Source organism: Pungitius pungitius, chromosome 3 (genome assembly GCF_949316345.1).
Source record: "Pungitius pungitius chromosome 3, fPunPun2.1, whole genome shotgun sequence".
In the NCBI taxonomy this organism is placed as follows: domain Eukaryota; kingdom Metazoa; phylum Chordata; class Actinopteri; order Perciformes; family Gasterosteidae; genus Pungitius; species Pungitius pungitius.
In genome coordinates this window covers 21,265,419-21,286,225 of record NC_084902.1, presented here as the reverse complement: position 1 = coordinate 21,286,225, position 20,807 = coordinate 21,265,419, and the positions used below count along the sequence as shown (strand labels likewise).

The following is a 20,807-nucleotide window of genomic DNA, read 5'->3' as shown; positions in this document are numbered from 1 at the left end:
CAACATGTTCAAGTCCTAACCAATAGTTAGCATGGGCCGTTTTCATGAGCACGTACCTTAGATAGTTAGACAGATAAAACATCAGCAGCAAAAATGACAGGAGGCATTCATTTACGCTTGCAGGTTGTTTCTGCGGAGCAAGCTGGAGTCACGCCCTAAAACAGCCTGTGCGCAACTGCTCCCGTGTCAATAGTTCCCCCTGATGGTTGCTCGCCTGTCACTACATACGGCCCATGCTAAAATAATTACAAAATGTACATATTAAATTGAACCATACATTTACTTCAATAAGGGTACATTTTTGGGTGTGCCACAGTAACAATGAAATGAGTGTGGAGGCAGCCAGGGCGCCAACCTACCTTTAGCACAGCAGAAAGGATGACGCACTTCTGTCACCAACGGGCAAAAGAGGGCGGAGGGGGAAACTAGCAGTTTTTATACAGGGCCCTACAGCCGTGATTGCCCCAGGAAGCGCCCGGTAATTAGTCCAACTCCTACTGCTACATTAAGAAGAGGTTTAATTACAGATGCCTTGAAGGACTGTGGTACATGTCCTGTCAGCAAAGACAGATTCATAATTTCCAGTAAAGACGTGCGAATTAAAGGAAAAACGTCCTTAAGCAGCTTAGTCGGAATCGTATTCCAAGACACAAGTAGAAGAGTTAGATTTTGACTTTACCAGGGAGGCTGAGTAGTGTGATACCCCTGTAATTGGCACACACTCTCTGGTCCCCCTTTTTGAAGAGAGGTACCACCACCCCAGTCTGCCACTCTTTTGGCACTGTCCCAGACTTCCACGCAATGTTGAAGAGGCGTGTCATCCAAGACAACCACCCAACACCCATTGCTTTTAGCATCTCTGGGTGATTCTCATCAATCCCCGGGGCTTTGCCACTGCGGAGTTGTTTGACTACCTCAGTGACCTCCACCAGGAAAATTGACGAAAATTCCTCCTCCGCCTCCAGCTCCGCCGTAGTAGTTGGATTCAGGAGTTCCTCAATGTGTTCCTTCCACCGCCCGATAACCTCCTCAGTCGCGGTGAACAGGGTCCCATCCTTACTATACACAGCTTGAATGGTTCCCTGTTTCCCCCTTCTGAGGTGCTAGATGGTCTTCCAGAAGCACTTTGGTGCCGACCGAAAGTCCTTCTCCATAGTTACCCCAAACTCCTCCCACACTCGCTGCTTTGCGGCCCACCTTGAGGCCACAACTCACTGCCGCAGCTTCAGCAATGGAAGTTTTGAACATGCACCACTCTGGTTCAATGTCCCCTACCTCCACAGTAATGTGAGCAAAGCTCCGTCAGAGGTGTGAGTTAAAAATCTTTTGGGTTTAACAGGTCTGTCCTGAGTCTTCCCCAATCCTTCCCCAATCCTCTGACCCAGCTCACTACCAGATGGTGATCAGTTGACAGCTCTGCCCCTCTCTTTACTCGAGTGTCGGCCACGTGCGCATTGAAGTCTACCAATAGGACTATGGAGTCCCCTACTGGAGCCCAATGCAGGACTCTATTCAGGGTCTCCAAAAAGGCCGAATACTCTGTGAATAACATAGTATTTAATATCTAAGATGCAGAGATCAATGGCAGAGACACAGAAGAGGTTCAAATACATCACCAATTTAATTAATAGTGATGTTTGTGCATTTAACTGTACGATAACCACTACACTGATTATCAGCCTCTTTATGTTTGAGTAACAAGAAGACAAACGCCAGGTGTGTGTTTTATGTGTTATTACTCAGTAAAATATTTACTGTTTAACTGTTGTTACTGTACCCAACGTGCTCCTTTATGAAACCATAAAAAAATAAAGCTAATGCAGTGTGATGTAATACAACAGCCCTAATTTAAACGTTCACCTAAGTAACGTTTTTGTTTCTTCCATCCAATATGATTATATATTAGATATACATCTGTCATTGCAATCCGTCATGTAAAGTTCTGGACAAGGAGAGCATAAGGCACCATCATTGTCAAATTCTAAGAAAATATAAGATTTTAAGTTTTGTTAATTTTATTTCACAGCATCTGGTTGAATTGGTTTTCAAATGCTTAAATGATGCTGCTCCACTACCACGCTGCAAAATAATAACAAGACACCAAAGTACTAGATCTACCCGATCAGCTTCAAAAGGCAATTGTAAAATCCATTTCCGTAGAACAACATTTGCCCAGGCTGCCGTTTCAGTGAAAGGGGCAAAATTATGGAATTCCCTGCCAGACCATCTTAAAAGTATCCCGACATTAGCCACCTTAAAAAAAACACCAAACTGTGGTTAATTCAGGAACAACGTTGTTCTCATATTTAGTCTATACACTATCCTCTCTGTGTATAATTCTAGAACTCATCTATCTTCTCCCACTGTATCTCTTTTTTTTTTTAAATGTTAATGTTAAAACTGTATTTTTATTTATTTTTTAATCAAAAAGCCCTACTAGGGACAAGTGTCGTAAATTAGCTTTAGCTAAAAACACTATGATACTCACATCAGATGACTGTTAAAGTTTTATCTATGTTATTTGTATCTGTCCCTGTCTAAATAAACTTGATAATAATAATAATAATAATCCAGTAAAGTTCAGAACTACAGCTGCTCCTCTTCATCTGCTTTAAAAAGATGTTGGACTGTATAACAACTCTGATCTGATCCATTGAGATATTTTGCCTAATTTTATGACTGATTATATATATTTAATGATCAATATAATATATACCATTTATCTGAGTCAACCTACTCCAAGTTGATTGAACCAACTCTAAACAGCTGTTCTGAAACCGAAAACTCAGAGTTTCCCATCTCAGGGTAAATCAACTCAGAGTTTAAGTTTTAACTCAGAGTTTGTTAAACCTCCTACTTGAAACAGATGCCAGATGATTATTAAGCACTAATTACACAAGCAGTACTACATGCAGCGACTTTCGAGATGTTCTCTTCATCGCAAGACTGTACAAACACGTACAGTATAAGAGAAAGTTTGAGAGACAGTGTGCAAGACAGTCTGCGGGACAGTCGATGATGTGCTGAGGCGTTTGGTGTTCACCGCATTATGGCTTGAGAAGATCTTCTTGTAAATAAATTACTCCTGTCTGCAGCATCGATAGCGCTCGTACAGGAAGTCGTGATATCCTAACAGATCTTAGATTTTCAGTTCTGTCCAACTGTCACATTGTTGAGCGTTTGGGGGCTTGATGACGGATATTTGGAGCATTTTATGTGCTTATTTCTGTTGCCCAAGGGAATTACACACAAGTTATTGCGATGTAACGTTTGACATCCGGTGGAAGCATGGTGTATGTAAGGAAAATAGAAGAAAACAGAACAGCACATGTGTTTAGCCTGGAATACTACATTTACTCAGAAACAGTAAGGAAGATGGAACATCAAAAAAACGGAAATCTGATATTTACTAATTTATTCAGTGGCGGATAGTGAAAATGTTCTCTAAGGCAAGATCATTTGTTTCTCAAGAAATATTTAAACTTCTATTTTAATACACAAATATGTAAGCTACCTAATATGACTTTATGTTATCTATACACCTGTTCCTCGACAGGATACCAGGAGTTTGCTTTTGTTAGAAGTTGAAACCTTTATTTATTTTAGTTTATTAATTTCCCACAAAATAGACAGCCTATTAAAAAATTCTTACCTAATTAACATTAAGTATTATTATAACTCTTACCATATTAAATAACACGATTCTTAAAAAAGTTGTTTATGAATGTCAGTTTCACGCATTACGAATGTTTACGTCAATCATTAAGTTAATCTGCATTGCATTACGTTAATTATTGTGAAACCGTCATTTTTGTCTAATATGTGTGTCTCTACAAAGTGGTTGATAATGGAATTGGAAACTGCACTGACGTTAACGTCGAGACGTCCAGGGGATGTGCCGTGGACAAGGTTCAGCCCTGGGGGTTACAGGAAGTTGTAGCTGCCATGTTTAGCTGCTTTGTTGTAGAGCCCCTGTAGGTTTCCTGCAGATGTTAGCATACGTGTTGCAATGGAACCAAGCTGGAGTACGTTTTTATTCCAAGTAAGTAGCACGATATGATAGTAATCTCAGAAGTTGCACGCACGTTTTCGAAATGCCGTACATGTTTTTGGGAGATATTTTACAGTCAAGCGTTTGAAATGTAGCCGAGGATAACAAAGGTGTTCGCCTGTTAGCTAGCGTCGGTGTGGTATGTGGGTTGCTGTAGGAAACTGCTAACAAGCTTTATCAGAACCAAGACCATCGACTGTATCATATTCACTGAGAATATCCGAGGCATCGGTGGTTTCGGTTAAAGGTTCTCAATTGCATATCACAGCATACTGCGATGTTTGTCTCTTGGGTGAAAATGTATGTGAACATTCTTGTGTCTGGTTGTGCGCGCGCGTTAGCAAATTTAGCTAACGCGAGCTACTGTTGTTGCATTGCGGTTTGCTACGCTAAATGGCTAACTTGGGCATTGCTCTTCTAGTCTGCATTAGTGCAATCGTTGCTCGAAAGGCAGTAACCTATTGTGAGTCCCAAATTGAATTCTGAAGATGAAGTAAGGCACCTGTAGGCCTTTTAATGGCGTTCAATTTTAACCGTTGAAGTAGCGTTCCACCAGTCTGCTCACCAGAACCGGAGCGTTTCTAGCACGCGGACACTAGCGACTAAGCACCACAATGAAGTGCTAACTTGTGGCCACGCAATAGCTTTAATGCTTAAGTCATCATTGAGTCACCACCAACTTCTTTATGTCAGCCACAATTTGAACTTAAAAATGTATTATATCCTCTTGATTTCTGATATGGGATGTGCATCTTGTCTTAATCGTGGGAAGTCCCTCGTTTGTTGCAAACTAACATCTTCCACACCAACGTAATTAGATGTTGTATTTATATATTTTAATTTTAAGATTGGTGTGATAGTAATGAAACGCTGTATAAAGTATTCAAGGAGTGCAGGCTTTCAAAAAACGAATAGCTGCGAAGTATCTAGTTCAATTTAAACTAAGTATATTTCTGTATTTGGAGAGTAAATGGATGCTACTATGGTTGTGTGCATGTATGTTCTTAAGCAAATTGCTTTTGTTTAAAACAAGATTATCTATCACCAACTGACTGGGAAAGGTATTTGCAATTTTGATTTGCAGTTTTTGACAAAGGCGTTATTTAATTTAATCCTTTTTTTTGGCACTTCATAATATTTAGTCAGAGAGTATGACACTGGTTTACAACCCATCAACATTCCCAATGCTTGACATAAGGATGCTTCAGTTGCCATGGTATATGTGTTTCTAACAATGCTAACCATATGTGTAGGTTGCTACTTTGCTCCACTGCTAAAGCAGGGCTGTTGGTAGTGGTTAATGTTTGTGATCATTTAACAGCAGACATGGCCAGTGTACCTGTAGTTGCTTTTTAAAAAGACACAGATTATTCAGAGGTTTATTACCAGGTTTCACTTTATGAAGCATGAAATGAGGCAGCATTGTAACCAGTGTTAATTTCGTTGACGAAAAATATTCGTTAACAACCTTTTTCCCATGACTATGACGAGATGAAAAGCTACCGAAAAAAAACCATTCCAACTTCTAACTTTTGTTGATGGGATGAGAATAAAATGTTGGTGGTGACGACGTCACGATACTTTTTTTTTAAATTCACATGCACCTAACAGACATTGGCAGCATACGGACCCCGTACGGCGGTTATTAACGTGTCATGATGACATCATCCACGGACCCAGAACGCTCGGTCACTGGGGGCAGCGGTGGTTCTTGTGCACCGATACGGACCGCGACGACTATTTTACGCTTCGGTGAGTGTGAGTGTGCGCTTCCTTGGTTTAGCTCAGCTGTCTCAGTTTAGCTAACTGTTAGCGGGCTAAAGCCGCGGAACTCCAGAGACCAATGTGCGTGGAGATGAAGACCCGTTTAACAGCTCGGGGCTGGGCGGCCAGCAGAGTTGTTAATGCGGACCTGGCTGCTCCGTTTTCTGGGGACGGTAGACAACGTTTCGAGACACGCGCACTTTAACCAGGTCACACGCCAAATCTCGAGAAGACGGTGTTAAACCGTCTCGGCCATTGTGCGTTTGTTACAAATTTGTTAAATATCCTTGCAAATAAATGCTTTGCTACTTGTTAAAAGTCAAATCCTTTCATGTAATGATTTTTCACATGCCATTTATAGTAGCTCACACAAACGCTTCATCCATTTGTTCCAGGCCCCTCTGTCAAATTTTAGAACCCATTGTAGCCCACGAGTCAAAAAGTTTGCCCACCCCTGCTATAGACATATCCTAGAAGGGATATCTAATGGACAACCTAAGTACTGTACTGTACTGACACAACACAGGGGGGCCCTGGGCCTGAGAAGAAGGGAAGAAAAGAAAAGGAGTTTAATATGACCATTAATTGTGACTAAAATGTAATTAGTTTTCGTCGACTAAAACGGATTAAAATGACTAAATGTAACTAAAACTAAAGCATTTTGGTCTAAAAGACAAAGACTAAATTTAAAATAGCTGCCAAAATAAAACACTGATTGTAAAAAAAAAAAAAATGCTAAGCATTGAAATGTTTTTGGTGGTTTGAGTTCCTGTCCTGCTGTGATACTCTGTGGAAGGCCCAGTTTACATCCAAACCTGTGCCCTATTCCAAAATTCAGTTTTGTTTACTTACTGAAAAACAAATCAAATTGAGTTTTTAATTAAGACGTTGTATTATCTGAGGCTTATATGGACACATTTAAAAGGCAGTAAAATATGGCATCACTCAAAAAGTGAGTTGCAGATAAAGCAGCATTATATTAAATGGCCGTCTGTCATGGTAACACCGCACCCTCGGACGGGACCTTACCCGTCAAAACAGATTTGTATCAAAATCATCAGGGCAGTGTGGTGGAACAGCAAGTTGCTCTTGCTGAGAGAGAGTGTTTGCCTGTCTTTAATTTGCATACACACATGGTAGGAGAAATGCTAATTGCACTGATGTTTTTGTGCTTCTACAGTGTGGCAGATATAAAAGCAAATCAACACACTGTGACGGCCCTCAGCTCTCAGACACACTAAAACACAGCATGGCCGACCTCATTAAATGGGGACTGGACATGCATCAGCCCCCCCAAAATGCACCAGTGCTTTGGTGGGTCATTCATATAAGAACGCAGTGGGGGGGGGAGCAGTGCTCGGTTTACTGGGCACCACAAACCCCCCATTCCCCGCCTGCTCCTGGCTGACCCGGAGCGGGAGGCTTGGCTGAACCTGAAAAGCCACGGGTCAGGTCTTTAACCCGGCCCAAATGTGGCAAAATAATAGAACATGGCTGTCTCATCACCACATCTCTAGCTTGACCTGTTGTAAAGTTGGTGGTTGGTTGGTGTGAAACTCTTCTTTCCCCCTACCAAAATATTCATAGAAGCCCCCACTTTCTGTTCGTCCCATCCCATTGAGGATCTGCCATGACAAATTGGACAATGCCTGCAAGCAGCTGCAGACTTAAGATGTCCTCGTAATAGATTTTTGGTGTCAATATTAAACTAGCTGCTAAAAAAGCCATAATGCCAATCTCCAGATTTTTTATTGAATATTCTGCAGCAAAAATCTTTTCCACACTGACTCTTAAATTCATTATTCACATGACTCCTGGCTATTTCACTGCTCATTAAAGGCACGTTAAGGCTGGTGCGTGTTCAATCCTTTTTCACAGGTCTAAAACAATAGACCTGATCTTTCCTTTAAAAGGTGGCAAGTCCAACAGAGGTACTGTCTCTGCAGAAGTCAAGTCAATATGCACTAAATATTTGCACCAGTTTAAAAACCCTAGATAGTTTGTTTATTTCTCTGCATTATTTATTGTTAATTTCATCTATCGGTTTGCCTAATTTATTACCAGGTCAGGCCATAAGCCACCTTCTGTATAGCACTCTATTTTTTATCTGTATGTACTGTTATTTATTATACTTTATGTTGCACTTCTGGTTGTATGCCAAACTGCATTTCGTTGCTCTGGTACATGTGTAATGGCAATAAAGTTGAATCTAATCTAAAAAAAAAGAAAAGTGGCAACAAAACCTGTTAATGCATTTCGGTGTTTCCCCGTGATTTACAACCTTGGGGTGCAACGTGGGGGGGGGGGATTACTATTTATTATAATCGATTAATCAATCTATTTATTTATTTTTTATAAAATAAACAGCCTTTAAAAAAACATGATTTCCAACCCTTTAATCCGTCATAATGATATTAAAAATGTAACTTTCACTACAATGATCTGGTAATGTATTTCAATTTAAACACTGGTTAAGATGACCAAGTGCCTTGAAATCAGGAATCACGAAACGTTTATTGCCATAATATGTCAGACATGCATGGAATTTGACTTGGTGGATGACAGCAGACACTACGACAATGGACCACAAACAACGTAGTGCAGGAATAAGATAGAAATATAAAATATAATGAAATATATGCTATGGGTTAGTTAAGTAAAAAATTAAAATAAAGTGCACCAGCCAACAGAAAGTGACATGTGCATTTACATGTAGAGTGTGAAGAGTCAAGTCAGTGGGGACCCGGGCTCTGTTGATGAGCCCGACTGTCGACGGGAAGAAACTGTTAGTGTGGCGCGAGGTCTTAGTCCTGATGGACCTCAGCCTCCTACCGGAGGGGGGGTCGGCAACAATCTTTCCAGCTCGCTTCAGAGTCCTGGACGTGGGGTGACTGACCGCTAGCTCCTTGTTGGAGAAGGGGGGTCAGCACTCTGTTTGTTTCTGCACTTGAACTCGGAGCTGGAGAGGCTCGCCGAGTTGTAGCAGAAGAGCAACTTTTCCCGTAGTCCTCACCGGGGGAGCGTTTAAAAACGCACATATATTTGTTTGCTTGTCATGGGTTATATTTTTCGCCGCTCTCTACCGGTTGGTGGAAGTCTCTGTGCGCGAGCGATACCGAGCGCAAAGGAGAGTTGTAAACGCGACCATGTAGAGACAGAAATGTACGTCTGTCCGCTGGTACGTGTGTGAGCATATACAGACGTATCGACATATGCACACACGTGTTGTAGCGGACGGCAATGAAAAAAAAATTCAAACTTTTTTTTTTATTCCACACTTTTTCAGGGGGGCAGGGGATAATTTCAGTAAGGGGAGTGCGCCCTGCTGCTATAATGGTAGGGAAAACGCATTAATCTGATAGAATAACGCGTTAAATTTGACAGGCCTGTTTTTTAACACTTAAAAGTAGAAACAGTCCAACTTTCCCACTCAATTTGTGCTTGTCTCTTATATGTGGATTTACGATGTGTAATTAACTAAATGTACATCTGCCTTTCTTTTTACAGCAGGCCAGTGAGGCTCTGCATCACCAGCACCAAGTAACCGGGAACGGCCTCTTGCCATTGCTCAGTTCTGGGACTGAACCGCCTGATCAGAAACCAGTGCTGCCCATTTCCCTGGACCAGAAACCCCCAGTCAGCGCTGCAGAGCTTCTTAAAGACAATGTGGCTAGTGGGACTGGTGGTGGTGGGGGACCTCCAGTTGCTGTCAAGAAGGAGCCAAAGTCAAAGACACCCTTTATTTGTGGCTACTGCAATAAAGCCTTCCGAGACAGCTACCACCTCCGGCGGCACGAGTCCTGCCACACTGGGATTAAAATGGTGTCAAGGCCTAAGAAGACACAGTCGTCCCCTACCATGGTGCCGCTCATATCCACTGTACCACGTGAGAATAGTGGAAACCCTTCATACATTACTACTGTAGCTGGTATCCTGACTACAGCCACCACGTCGACGTCCACCAGCATTATGACCCCAATGCAGCACCAACACCAACACCAGCAGCACAGCATCCCCAAAAAAAACCCCAAGCCAGTGAAGAAGAACCATGGGTGCGACATGTGTGGGAAGGCTTTTAGAGACGTGTACCACCTCAACCGCCACAAGCTGTCGCACTCCGACGAGAAGCCCTTTGAGTGTCCCATCTGCCATCAGAGGTTTAAGAGAAAGGATCGCATGACATACCACGTCCGCTCCCACGACGGGGGAGTTCACAAGCCTTACATCTGCTCTGTCTGTGGGAAGGGCTTCTCCAGGTATGTGTGCTTCTCATTTTTTCTGACTGCAGTAACTGGGTTGGCATGCAGTGGCATGGTTCTGGCATTAGTACTTTTTAAATTCATTATCACGTTTCAGCCTCCACCTGTGAGCCAGCAAACATCAGAGCAACGACCACAATAAAGTCAAAGTAAAGATGGCTATGACAACTCTACTTGTTACTGGAAGTGGCCTGAGAGTTGGTACTTGCATGAGCAGAGTGTGAACATGAAGGGCCAGACAAGATATTGTCTCTGAAAGCTAAACGGCGCTCTAGTGTTTTGCGTTTTTTGACGATGGACGAGATTGTTGGTTTTTGAGAACTTTTGAAGGTTTTACTAAGGGCAGCAATATTGACACACTACCTGGAAAGAATTCTCTTGTTAGCCATAGAATTGGCTCTGTTCGTTAACAGACTCCACTTCTTTTAGATAATAACTTTAAAAATAAACATTACTGTTGCCGCTCTAGAAACATTTCCTTCTATTTCATATGTAAAGACATCCTAATCCTATTCTCAATAATCAATTCTCAACTGAAGATGGGCTGCTGTTCTCCTTTTAAATGACAAGCTGCCCTCTTGAGTATTTTTCATTTTATTTGATTATATTTATATATATATATATACACACACACCTACCTGTTGACTGTTTAACTGATTGCTGTTTAACTGCTAATAAGTAATGTTATGGTTCCCCAGTTGTGGTCTAAAGGGGTCTGATTACAGGGTGACAACATGTGTATTTCTTCTTAGATTTGTCCTGAGCCGGGAAATGGCTGTGGACATTAGGGCTGATTTTGAAATAATAGATGGCGTTTTCCCTAGCTGTTTTCCACCATGGCATACCGTTTTATATTAATCTGTTAAGCACTGTCAATATAAGTGCAGTTTAGCGTCTAGTCTTTAAACATCCCTTCCTGTTAACGTTGTTCAAAAACAATGTATTGAAAAGATTAATTAAAGCTACCAGCTGTATTCTGAGAGTTGATAGATCAGAAGATTGGCGGATTGTCTCAACATTATGACGAAACCGAAGATTTCCCTAATCTCTTATGTCAATGAAATTATTCTACGGGTAAAGGATTTTCAACGTTTTCTTTGTCTCCACCTTATCCTGCAGACCGGATCACCTAAGCTGTCATGTCAAGCATGTCCATTCCTCAGAGAGGCCATTTAAGTGCCAAGTAACGGTAAGAGTCATTGCTCCGAATCCTCCCTGCAGAAAGCAGCCATGTGTGGTCCCGCTTTAGATTTGTGTCATTATTAATACATGATGATCAACATGAGTGATCCCATCTGGCCTTTAGAGATCTCCGACTGCCTACTCAGTCGGAGATCTCTTAGGTGTTCACCTTTACAATGCATTACAGTTTACAAAACACACTCTTCATGCTTGCACGTCAGAATTGTCCATACAATGCCAATGTCCTGCCGTGGCCAAGTTGGTCCAGAATTTTTAGCTGATCATAAATTACTGATTACTTATGTTGAACATGGCCGTTTGAAGGGCAAACAGACCTGCAAATGTAGTAGTAGTCACTTTGGTGCTCTCTTCCCTGCTGCTGCGAGCGCCACATGGACATATATGCAACATATTCATGTCAGTTTTGAACTGCCGTGAGCTAATAATGGTAGGGGAAACACTGGTCCACATAGAACCATGATCCATTGAAACCTGTAAGGCGAGAAAGTACAAATACTACAAATACTCCGTGGAAGAAACAAAGTTAGTGATGCGCATTAATGTTTACAGTAACAGAAATTTAAAAAATAGGTTATTCATGTGTATCGTGTAGATCCAAAAAGTGGGGGGCGGGGTCAACTGGCCAGCCAGCATTTTCTGAGATTGCAGTGAGACAAGGAGAAACAGTGATGTCGTGATCTTCGCAATAAAACATCTTTGATGTGACGTTACATCCCAACAGCGTCTTCATTTCCCCTCCAACTTTTCATCCTTTCACTCCAAATCAGTGTTTTCTTTTAAAAGCGACTAATGACAAATCAAGCAACTTCTACTAGTGTTATTGGAGACTTTTCTGGTGTCTGGCATGAAAGCACGTATCATTCTGCAGTTGGTGAGTCAGTCACACAGGAGCCTCGCGGCTTGCACAAAAGTCCCAGCTGCAGTCAGAGAAGAAGGAATACCCACAAGTTTAGGGGTCCAGACTGAAAATGAATTGCTCAATAACAAGACATTCTGATGTACCAGTCCAAAATTAAAGCCTCTCAGAATACCATACATGAGCCAGTTTCCTTAAAAATCTTCGACGAGACTCCTGGTCAATTTCAGATTAGATTTAAAAGGACACTATCGATAGTTACATGATAATTACATTTCAGATTTATAGTACACATCCCCAGGGTGTTACTTGGTGATAACCAGGTATGGAAGTAAATCTGTGTCATCAGGTGTTGAAATAAAAAGGTGATTGAATTTCTAGCACTGAATATTTATGCATTGAAATAATGTATCTGAATGTTTTTCAACATTGAAATACTGCAAAAAATTCAACCTAAAAGAAAACACTGTTAAAATATTCAGCCGCAAAAAAAATCATGGTTACAATATTCAGCCCAAAAAATTCAGCCGTGAGACACCAACATCCGGGACACTAAGGAAGACACAGATTTACTTCCATAACCAGGACATTCTGATGTACCATTCAAAAGTTAAAGCCTCTCAAAATACCGTACATGACCCAACTTCCCTCAAAATCTTTCAAATGGTATTTTTTTTAATTGCTCCCTACACACATAGTAATATTTCTTCTGGCAAAATGCCCAAGGTGTCAAGATCCCACTGCGCAAATTTGAAAAGAATCGTGTTTAAACCCTGGGACAAGATTGGTCTTTTACAACTGTAAGAAATCATGAAAATAGGACAAAAACAGGTAAAAAGGGCAGATTTTCAAACAATTGCAGCACCCCCTATTCTTCAAATATTATGAAAAAATTATTCATAGCGAGTACCCTAATTATGCAAATATGACGTAATTTAGCGGCTCAGCCTTTTCATCCCTTATTAATTAGCAGGTCTGAACAAAAACAGTCACTTTAGAATTTTGCTGTCTTTGCTTTTGTCTGTCAGAAAATATTAATACATATGACTTGAGTGTGCAAGCAAGGTTCTTTCATACGTCTGTTGATGAAAGCGTTCTAGTCACATGGTTGGGCTCCACGTGTGATGTGAGGGGGGGGGGGGAAATGTGGTTTCTGTCCTAGGCTTGTACCTCTGCCTTCGCTACCAAAGACCGTCTGCGATCCCACATGATCAGGCACGAAGGGAAAGTGACCTGCAACATCTGTGGCAAGATGCTAAGCGCCGCTTACATCACAAGTCACCTCAAGACGCATGGCCAGGCCAGCTTCAGCAACCCATGTAACAATAAAGGTAGGCATCTCGTAAAGCTCCTGAATGCTTTGGCCACATTAATCTGTTCCTTGTCACCTTTTTCACTCCTATTGAGTTTGCAGGTACTGCCTCAATGGCTGTTAGTTTTTGGAAGCTTCTTTTGTTTGCAGTTTGTGTAATGGAACTGCAGTCTTCTCAAAAAGAGAGCTCAAGGGAATATTGAAATAATGAAACACTAGTTCTGCCTTAAGTTCTAAGAGCAGCAGATCTTTCATATACTGTACAGCTGTTGGATAAAAGGGTTCTTTTAAGTGGTTTAAGCGGTTCAGATTTCGGTGACCCTGTTCAAACAAAGAAGGGAAATGACGACAGCACAAGCTGTCCAACTTTCTTAAATCTTAACTTTGCTAATCTGAGATTTGGACTAAAATTTGACTTCAGGAAACCGCCACAAATGAGCAATAATTATATCAAACACATTCCTGTAATTGGCCAAAAAACAAACCGGTTCATCTATGTCAGCACCAGACAAACAACATATCCATTTCAATTGGCCAATGAAGAGCTAATGTTGTTTTTTTTAAATGCTAACTATAAATCGTTCACTTCACCCATACTTGCTGCTTAGTGTAATCCCTGTGACTGGCCTATAATGTCACTAAGAGCTAATGTATAAAGGGTTCGTCCACGTTGCAGTGCATTCAAGCTCCAGAAAGTATGAACCAGCATTAGGCCATGGTTCTTGCCTTATTATGATGTCTTTAATTTGATTTTTTATATATTAGATATTTGTTAAATAAGAAATTCAACAGTAACTTTGACCGGTTTATCACCAAACATGCAGTGGAAATAAATGGCTTCTGAATTTGACATTGGTTCTAAGATGCTTATAATAATTAATCTAATAATGCCCCATAAAATGCTTAATCAAAGCAAATATTTCAAGAAAAATGTCATTTGTATGTTATGCAAATAACCAGCATTTGTGCTACTACTACCACTAGGGGGTCTTGCCTCGCCAAGTCGCCCCACCACCAGAAAGTCCGGTTCATTTTGTATGATTTTATTTTCTATATAGCGCCAGATCATAACTGAAGTCATTTAAGGTTGCCTTTTTTCAGGTCTATAGCTTGTTCTTTTATTACAACTAAATAGCCTTATGCTATTTATCTTATCTACATAATGTTATATAACCCCAATATCGCGCTCAGCGGAGTTCTGCCCCTAAAAAGGTGAGCACACTCTGACCAGTACGCAGAGAGGTGGAAACACTGTAGATCATAGTAACAAAATGTGGTTTGCCACTTAAACTTGGATTTTTTGCGGTCAAATAACCTAAATTGCTGTTGAGTTTTTACAATCTATTTTCTATGCCTACATTGGGCTTTTTCTATTGTACAAGTAGTGTCTGGGCTGTGGTATTACCTGGTGGTGTAGAATCTTAATGGTATGGATGTGAAAGACCTTGCCCATGCCACATTTTACAGCTGACTACCACATGATGGCCCTGCTGCCCTGTGCTCTTGTAACCCAATATGTGTGTGTATTTCTGAATAGGCATAAGTGACTGGCAGTGGAACCACTCAGGGCCACGAAAAGGTAATCCACTAGATAGTAATATAAACCCCCAAGTACTGAATTTTAGACTCTGCAAAAAAGTGGCCAGTTTTTCTTTTCTCTAAGGACTGTTGTAATTAGGGTTCTTGTTTTGTCAATATAAGGTTAAATTTCATGAAGCAGGATCAGTAGAAAATTTAAATGGACCGCATACTGGGTCTTAACACTTCTGCTAGATGCATACTACCTGACCGTTTCATCAGAGGTACATCTTGCATTACCATACTGCCATTTCTGTCCTGACTTTGACCGGCTTTTTTTATTTACCTACTCTTCAAAATGACCAATTCTTCTAATAATGATGTCCCAGTTAAGATCGGGTCTTAACTTGATCTGTGAGCTCGCCGCCTCACAGCTTAGGTGAGGCACATTATTCATGACCCTATAATGTATTGGCCCTGAACTCAGCTGGGACGGTCAAACGGGCAGTCCTACAGTGTAGTGTGTATCTAGCCTTCAGCATACACAAAGCCTAAGTTGTCCTTCATAATATGTTACTGTTTCAAATGTCAAACTCCTGGGCAGTTAGCTGGTTAGTCTATTGATCCTGCTTTTTGAATTTACCCCTCAGGTGAGTTGACGGTAGGAGAGATTTTAAATAACTCCTTCCAGGTCCTAATTGACAACTCTCACAAAGGTAGGTTTCTTCAACAATATTACCACAGTTGATGCATTAATGGTGTATTGACCTTTTCAGTGACCCAGCTATACATCCAAGAAACTGGTTGACTTTCCCTGTTTTCAGAGGGGTAGTATATTTCCTCGAGGTTGACCAGCTCGAACTCTTATGTCTTTTTCTTTTCTTTTTTCAAACAGATGCCAACAGTGTGCACAACAACTCGACTGCGACAACGCCGGTCTCCAACACGGCAGCAATAACCTCGGCCTTGAACCGCAGCGGCATCAGCAGCAATCCCGTCACCATTGCTGCTCAGATGAACATCGGCACCAGTACTGTCAACATCACGTCACAGGTCAACCTTCAGCACCCGGTCACTATCACAGGCCCGGTGAACCTGGTCAATATCCCGACGACTGCACACATGAATATCGCCCACCCGGTGGCCATCACTTCTCCCATGTCCATGAATATCACCGGGCCACTCAACATCGCCATGAGGTCCATGGATAGCATGTCTTTTCTATCCCAAGTTCTGCCTTCCTCCCCTCCTTGGTAGAGCTTCTATTAGTCCATGTAGGAGCCGATAGTGTTTTAACTGCCTAATAATAGAGCCGCTGAGGTCTTATAACTGCCATTTGACAGTACGTTATTTGTATGTTATAATTGAAATGCTAATAACTAAAGTAATCTAGTAATCCATAGATGGTAACCTATGATTGTTATTTGCAGGAGTGATTACTGCAATTGTACATTTTTATTTTTGTTTGTATTTATAGGAGAAAAAAAAATATTTCAAATATTCGTAATGAATGAAACATAATAGTTTTGAGTGCTTAGTCACTCATCGGCAAGTAGTAGCCAACCTGTCCATCATAGGATGAGTTTTAATCTACTTTTAGATATTTTGTTATAGCATATTTTTAGAAAGGTTTTATTGATACCACATGGGACCTCAGTTCTTAGCTAACCCTGCAAATGTATTACTAGGCAAATCAAGGTACTTCATCACATTGATGCAGAAATTCTGTGAATTAAATTTGACTATAAAGCAGTCCTGCTCATAACCATATTCGACATTGCCCACACTTGCCTAATATACCAAAATGGAGAGATCCCTCAATGGAGAGATCCCTCAGTATAAACAGTGAAGCAATCTTTCTGACCAGTATCTAGTTATTTTTTGGGCCGGTCACTTGACCGTACTTCCTCACTGCCGTAGTTTTTTTGCGTTGGTCAAGTCCTTCTCATTCCTATTGGTTGGTTTTCTGAGGACCATGTCCCTTTCAAGTATAAGCAGTTAACTGGTTGGACACATTTCAGTGTTTATCAGGTCAATGCATGATCCAAGCGTGGAACTCCAGTCATCAGGAGAACAATGGTCTCAACCAACTGAGAAACAATATAGTTGAAAGCACAGAAATATAGCCAGCAAATGGCCCTGTGGTCCAGATTACTTATTTAATGTGGAGAATTATCCCGCTCAGATTAACGTAATTTTGTGCAGATATTCAGTGTACATAATAATTTATGCCAAAGATTTTCTAAATATTGTGTTTTCCCCTGCTATATTTTAACACATAAGGGGTAAACCTTTTAATGGCATTTAGACCATCATGACACTTCAATTCTCTTTTCTGAAACCCTGAGTAAAGATTCTGTTCAATGACCATTTTTTATCAGAATCTAAAAACAATACCCATAACATTATAGCAATAATAATTTTCCTATTTGTATTATGTGAAATGTATACAATGTCAAATTGTTGTCATTACTAGTGGTAAACAAAAGAGTACTCCCTTCCATTTGAGTGTAAAATTATTAGGCAGTTAACACAACACCAGCTGCTGCATTGTCTGTTTTTTATTTATTCCTTGCCCCCGCCCTTTCTTGAGGGATAGTTGAGTTGAGCTCTACTCCAGAATTCTCTCTCTTTAGCTGCTGAAAGACTGAGTTGGCCTTTTTGAAGATTTCTTATATTGGACATCTGACTAGGTAATATGTGAGACCTCACTAGAGCTTTAGGCATTGTTAAAACCGCTCCTTGAATTGAATTGTATTGTCAGTTATTTTTAGATGCTTCCTGTTTTTTTGTTCTGTCATTTTAGTGGACTTATCAGTGTTTAATAGTTTATGTATTTTAAAGTTTAATGGCAAAACACCAAGCTGCCATCAGGAGGGAGTGAGTTTATCATGTGCTTTATCCGCTCCCAACGTTTATGTTATAAAATTGCTGAATACCAGTCAGTCAACACTGCTGGATGCTCTACACAAGGTTGTTTGTTTTATATATATCTCATGACAGTTGAAGATACAGCTAAAAGGAAATGTCTATTACTGAAGTCTGTCCCTTGCCATTTGCTGTTAAAATTGCAGTATTATCAAAGGTCAAATAATCGGAAATTTAGATAACTGAGCACGTTCTAAATGTAGAGGTCAAGAGAACTACCCGGTGGCTAGAATCTACTAAATGAGTCTCCAAGTGAACCTGTTGTATTGTTTATTTTTGACCAGTATAGGAACCCCATCAACTGTCAGGCCTACTCAAGAAGTTTACTGAGCTTAGTCTTATAACGCATGTTCATTTATTCACACACTGCAAATATCAAAACACTATTTTACTTCCTTTTACCTGTGGGAGAGGGAACATCTTTACCATGGGCTAACAATATCATAACTATATCACCACTAATGTGGCTGTCCATCCATCGAGAGAGGACAAATAAGTCTTGTTTAAAGTGTTGCTTTAAGTCATTCACAAAACTCATAGATGGTGATGATCCTAACAACAAATATTCAAGTAGCTACAGCATGACGCACCATAGCACTGTTATCCAAAAACACACAATGGGTTCTGTTGCTGAACTTTTTCACTGACATGAACTGAGTGTTTTTTGTAGTGTCACCGGGGCAGAGAATTCTGAGCGCTGTCGATCCTTAGAGTCCTTGTGATGTCACCAAGCAGAGCACCATGGCTCTTGCTTGTATTGTTATTAGCTTTTGGATATGTTTCCTACAGTTTAGTTGGAAATATGCGATGACAAGCCGAGGTTCCCTGTAGGGTGTAAACACTACAGAAGAGCGGTACTTAGAGGGTCATTTTGATTTAATGGGAGGGGTCAATGATTGGTGCGTGTTTTAACACTCCATTTAGCTAACCCAGATGTTTGGCCCCATAGTTTCACTGTACACATGCCAACACTGTCCACCTAGGGAAATGTTTGCATGTAGTAGCATTATGACCTTGGAATTTGATACGTTTCTCATCCTCATTTTTTTTTTTCAATGTTACATGTGGATGAATAAGTGTAGGTTTGAGTTCAAAAACCATTATTAGAAGGCTAGTGACATTTTTTATGAATACGAAACACTAAAGAAATATAGGATGAAAGGAAGTGTGTGATGTCATTTGTCCTTCTCTGGTTGCCGTAAACAACTGCCTGAAATATTTTTGCAAGCCTTTTCCACATGTTGACACTTCCTCCGCTAGATGTGCCGATGGGAGAGTTTGTAAGGAAAGCCTTCAATAGTACTTCAGGAACAACCATTTACCTGAATTTAGGTTTTTCATTTCGGTCAGGGTTGTATAGACATTTAACCTTTTGGTTTCATTTATTTTTTATATTTGACTGCAAGCCAATGTGAAAAACATTATTTGGCCAAATAATGATTTGGAAGATTATTTTTGTTTTATATGAAGTTTGCATGATGAAATTGGCAGATGTGAAGGCGAATGAATGTATATCTTTGTACAAACTATGTAGTTCTGAGAACAAGTTAGTTAGGACACAAGAAAAAAATAATCTTTTTATAAATCTTTTTGTATTAGAACATTAACAATGGTAATTTTTGTATATAAGAAGGCTAGGCTTTCTGATTAGCAGAAAGGTAAAACATTCCTAAAAATGTTTTTTTTTTTTTTAATGTATGTCCATTGAGAATAACTGTAAAGATATGCGCAATGTTTTATGTGCCTTTTTGGGGGGTTTGTCTAAATTAAAGAATACGATAAAGCTTGATTTTTGGCCGTTCATGCCGAGTCAAAGAGGAAAGGCGATCATCCATCATCTGAATCTCTGGACTCACTCCCCAGCCCTCAAGAGACTCCCTTCTATCAGGAGAGATGTGCTCCTTTCTGCTTTCAATAGCTTTTTTCTGGCTATAGTTGCTGTGTTCTGAGAGGCTGAGATTGTGGCTGAAGTCTTTATTGATGATTCTCATCTTCAGATTCTTCGGTGTCTTCACTTGCTCACAGCGCCTGCTAATGATTAAAGTGCCTCTGTGACTTTGTTTATTGGAGTAAATTGTGGGGGATTTTGTGCCAAACCTCTACGTGACGCCGAAAACATTTTAGTGTTTTTCCCGATTCTTTAACTATTAAACTTGGAAAATGTGATGACTGTGTGAAGTGTCTTTGTTTTTGACATTCGATTGTTCAATGAAACCGGAAAGAACAAAGATTTGATGCTAAACAATATAAAGATATTTTTTGTAGTCACTATACTACACAGTGTGTGTGCACTTAATTTTCCACTTCCTTGTGTCTGGCCTTGAGCTATTTGCGTTAGTTCCCTAATTTCCAGGGCTGGAAAGCTCCAGCATCACATTCTAATTAAGCAGTAGTGTGTCTGCAAGGCGGGAGTGATCTCTGCGCATTAGACCTGCTCTATGAAGAAAGGATTTCACTGATTAGAGTAGAAGAAGTTGATCTTCTAGGAATCCCGACTTCGATTCTACCCCCCCCTCTCCTGTGGGATTACAGACTGGGCTGGATCTGATCAAATAGCTATGGCAATGTAGTGGCTGCTTTTGGCGGCTCAAAGCTGCATCAAACCCATCTTAAAGAATTCCACTGTAATGTCTCTTTACTGATTTCAACATAATCTACATTATTTCATTTAGATTAATTTATAAACAGGTTGAAAAGGAAAAAGGAGGCAAACCCTTTTTTACAGATGTACAAAAAGATTCTATAATAATTGAGGTATTTATCTGCAATTTTTTAGGATCACTGTTTTTGAAACCTTTATTTCAAATGTCAGGGAAAGTGCTAAATGTTAGAATTAGATTGAGGTATAGCCAACATTCCAAATTTTTCAGCTTTTGGGGATTGGATGCTTTTGATCAGATCGTGCTTTTAAGAAAG

The 20,807-nt window shown here is 40.4% G+C and overlaps 1 protein-coding gene across 2 annotated transcripts; it reads left to right on the top strand.

Annotated features, from left to right (window-relative positions):
• Window positions 1-3,888: 3,888 nt before the first annotated feature.
• LOC119209704 (vascular endothelial zinc finger 1-like) lies at window positions 3,889-20,057 on the top strand. Of its 2 annotated transcripts, XM_037459245.2 has the most exons (7): window positions 3,889-4,042; window positions 9,323-10,071; window positions 11,194-11,263; window positions 13,296-13,464; window positions 14,983-15,024; window positions 15,614-15,679; window positions 15,859-20,057. In XM_037459245.2, the coding sequence occupies exons 1-7, from the start codon at window positions 4,010-4,012 to the stop codon at window positions 16,218-16,220; spliced, it is 1,491 nt and encodes a 496-aa protein (XP_037315142.1). In that variant the 5' UTR covers window positions 3,889-4,009; the 3' UTR covers window positions 16,221-20,057. The 2 variants fall into 2 exon arrangements, with proteins under 2 accessions (XP_037315142.1, XP_037315302.1); XM_037459405.2 differs by lacking the exon at window positions 15,614-15,679 and having other exon boundaries at window positions 3,891-4,042.
• Window positions 20,058-20,807: the final 750 nt, after the last annotated feature.

What these genes read in the sequence shown, in the direction of transcription:
- LOC119209704 (XM_037459245.2), top strand. Translation starts at nt 4,010, where the DNA reads ATGGAACCAAGCTGGAGTACGTTTTTATTCCAA. An exon ending in TGTGGGAAGGGCTTCTCCAG is followed by an intron (nt 10,072 to 11,193) that starts GTATGTGTGCTT and finishes CTTATCCTGCAG; the next exon opens with ACCGGATCACCTAAGCTGTC. An exon ending in CCACTCAGGGCCACGAAAAG is followed by an intron (nt 15,025 to 15,613) that starts GTAATCCACTAG and finishes TTTACCCCTCAG; the next exon opens with GTGAGTTGACGGTAGGAGAG.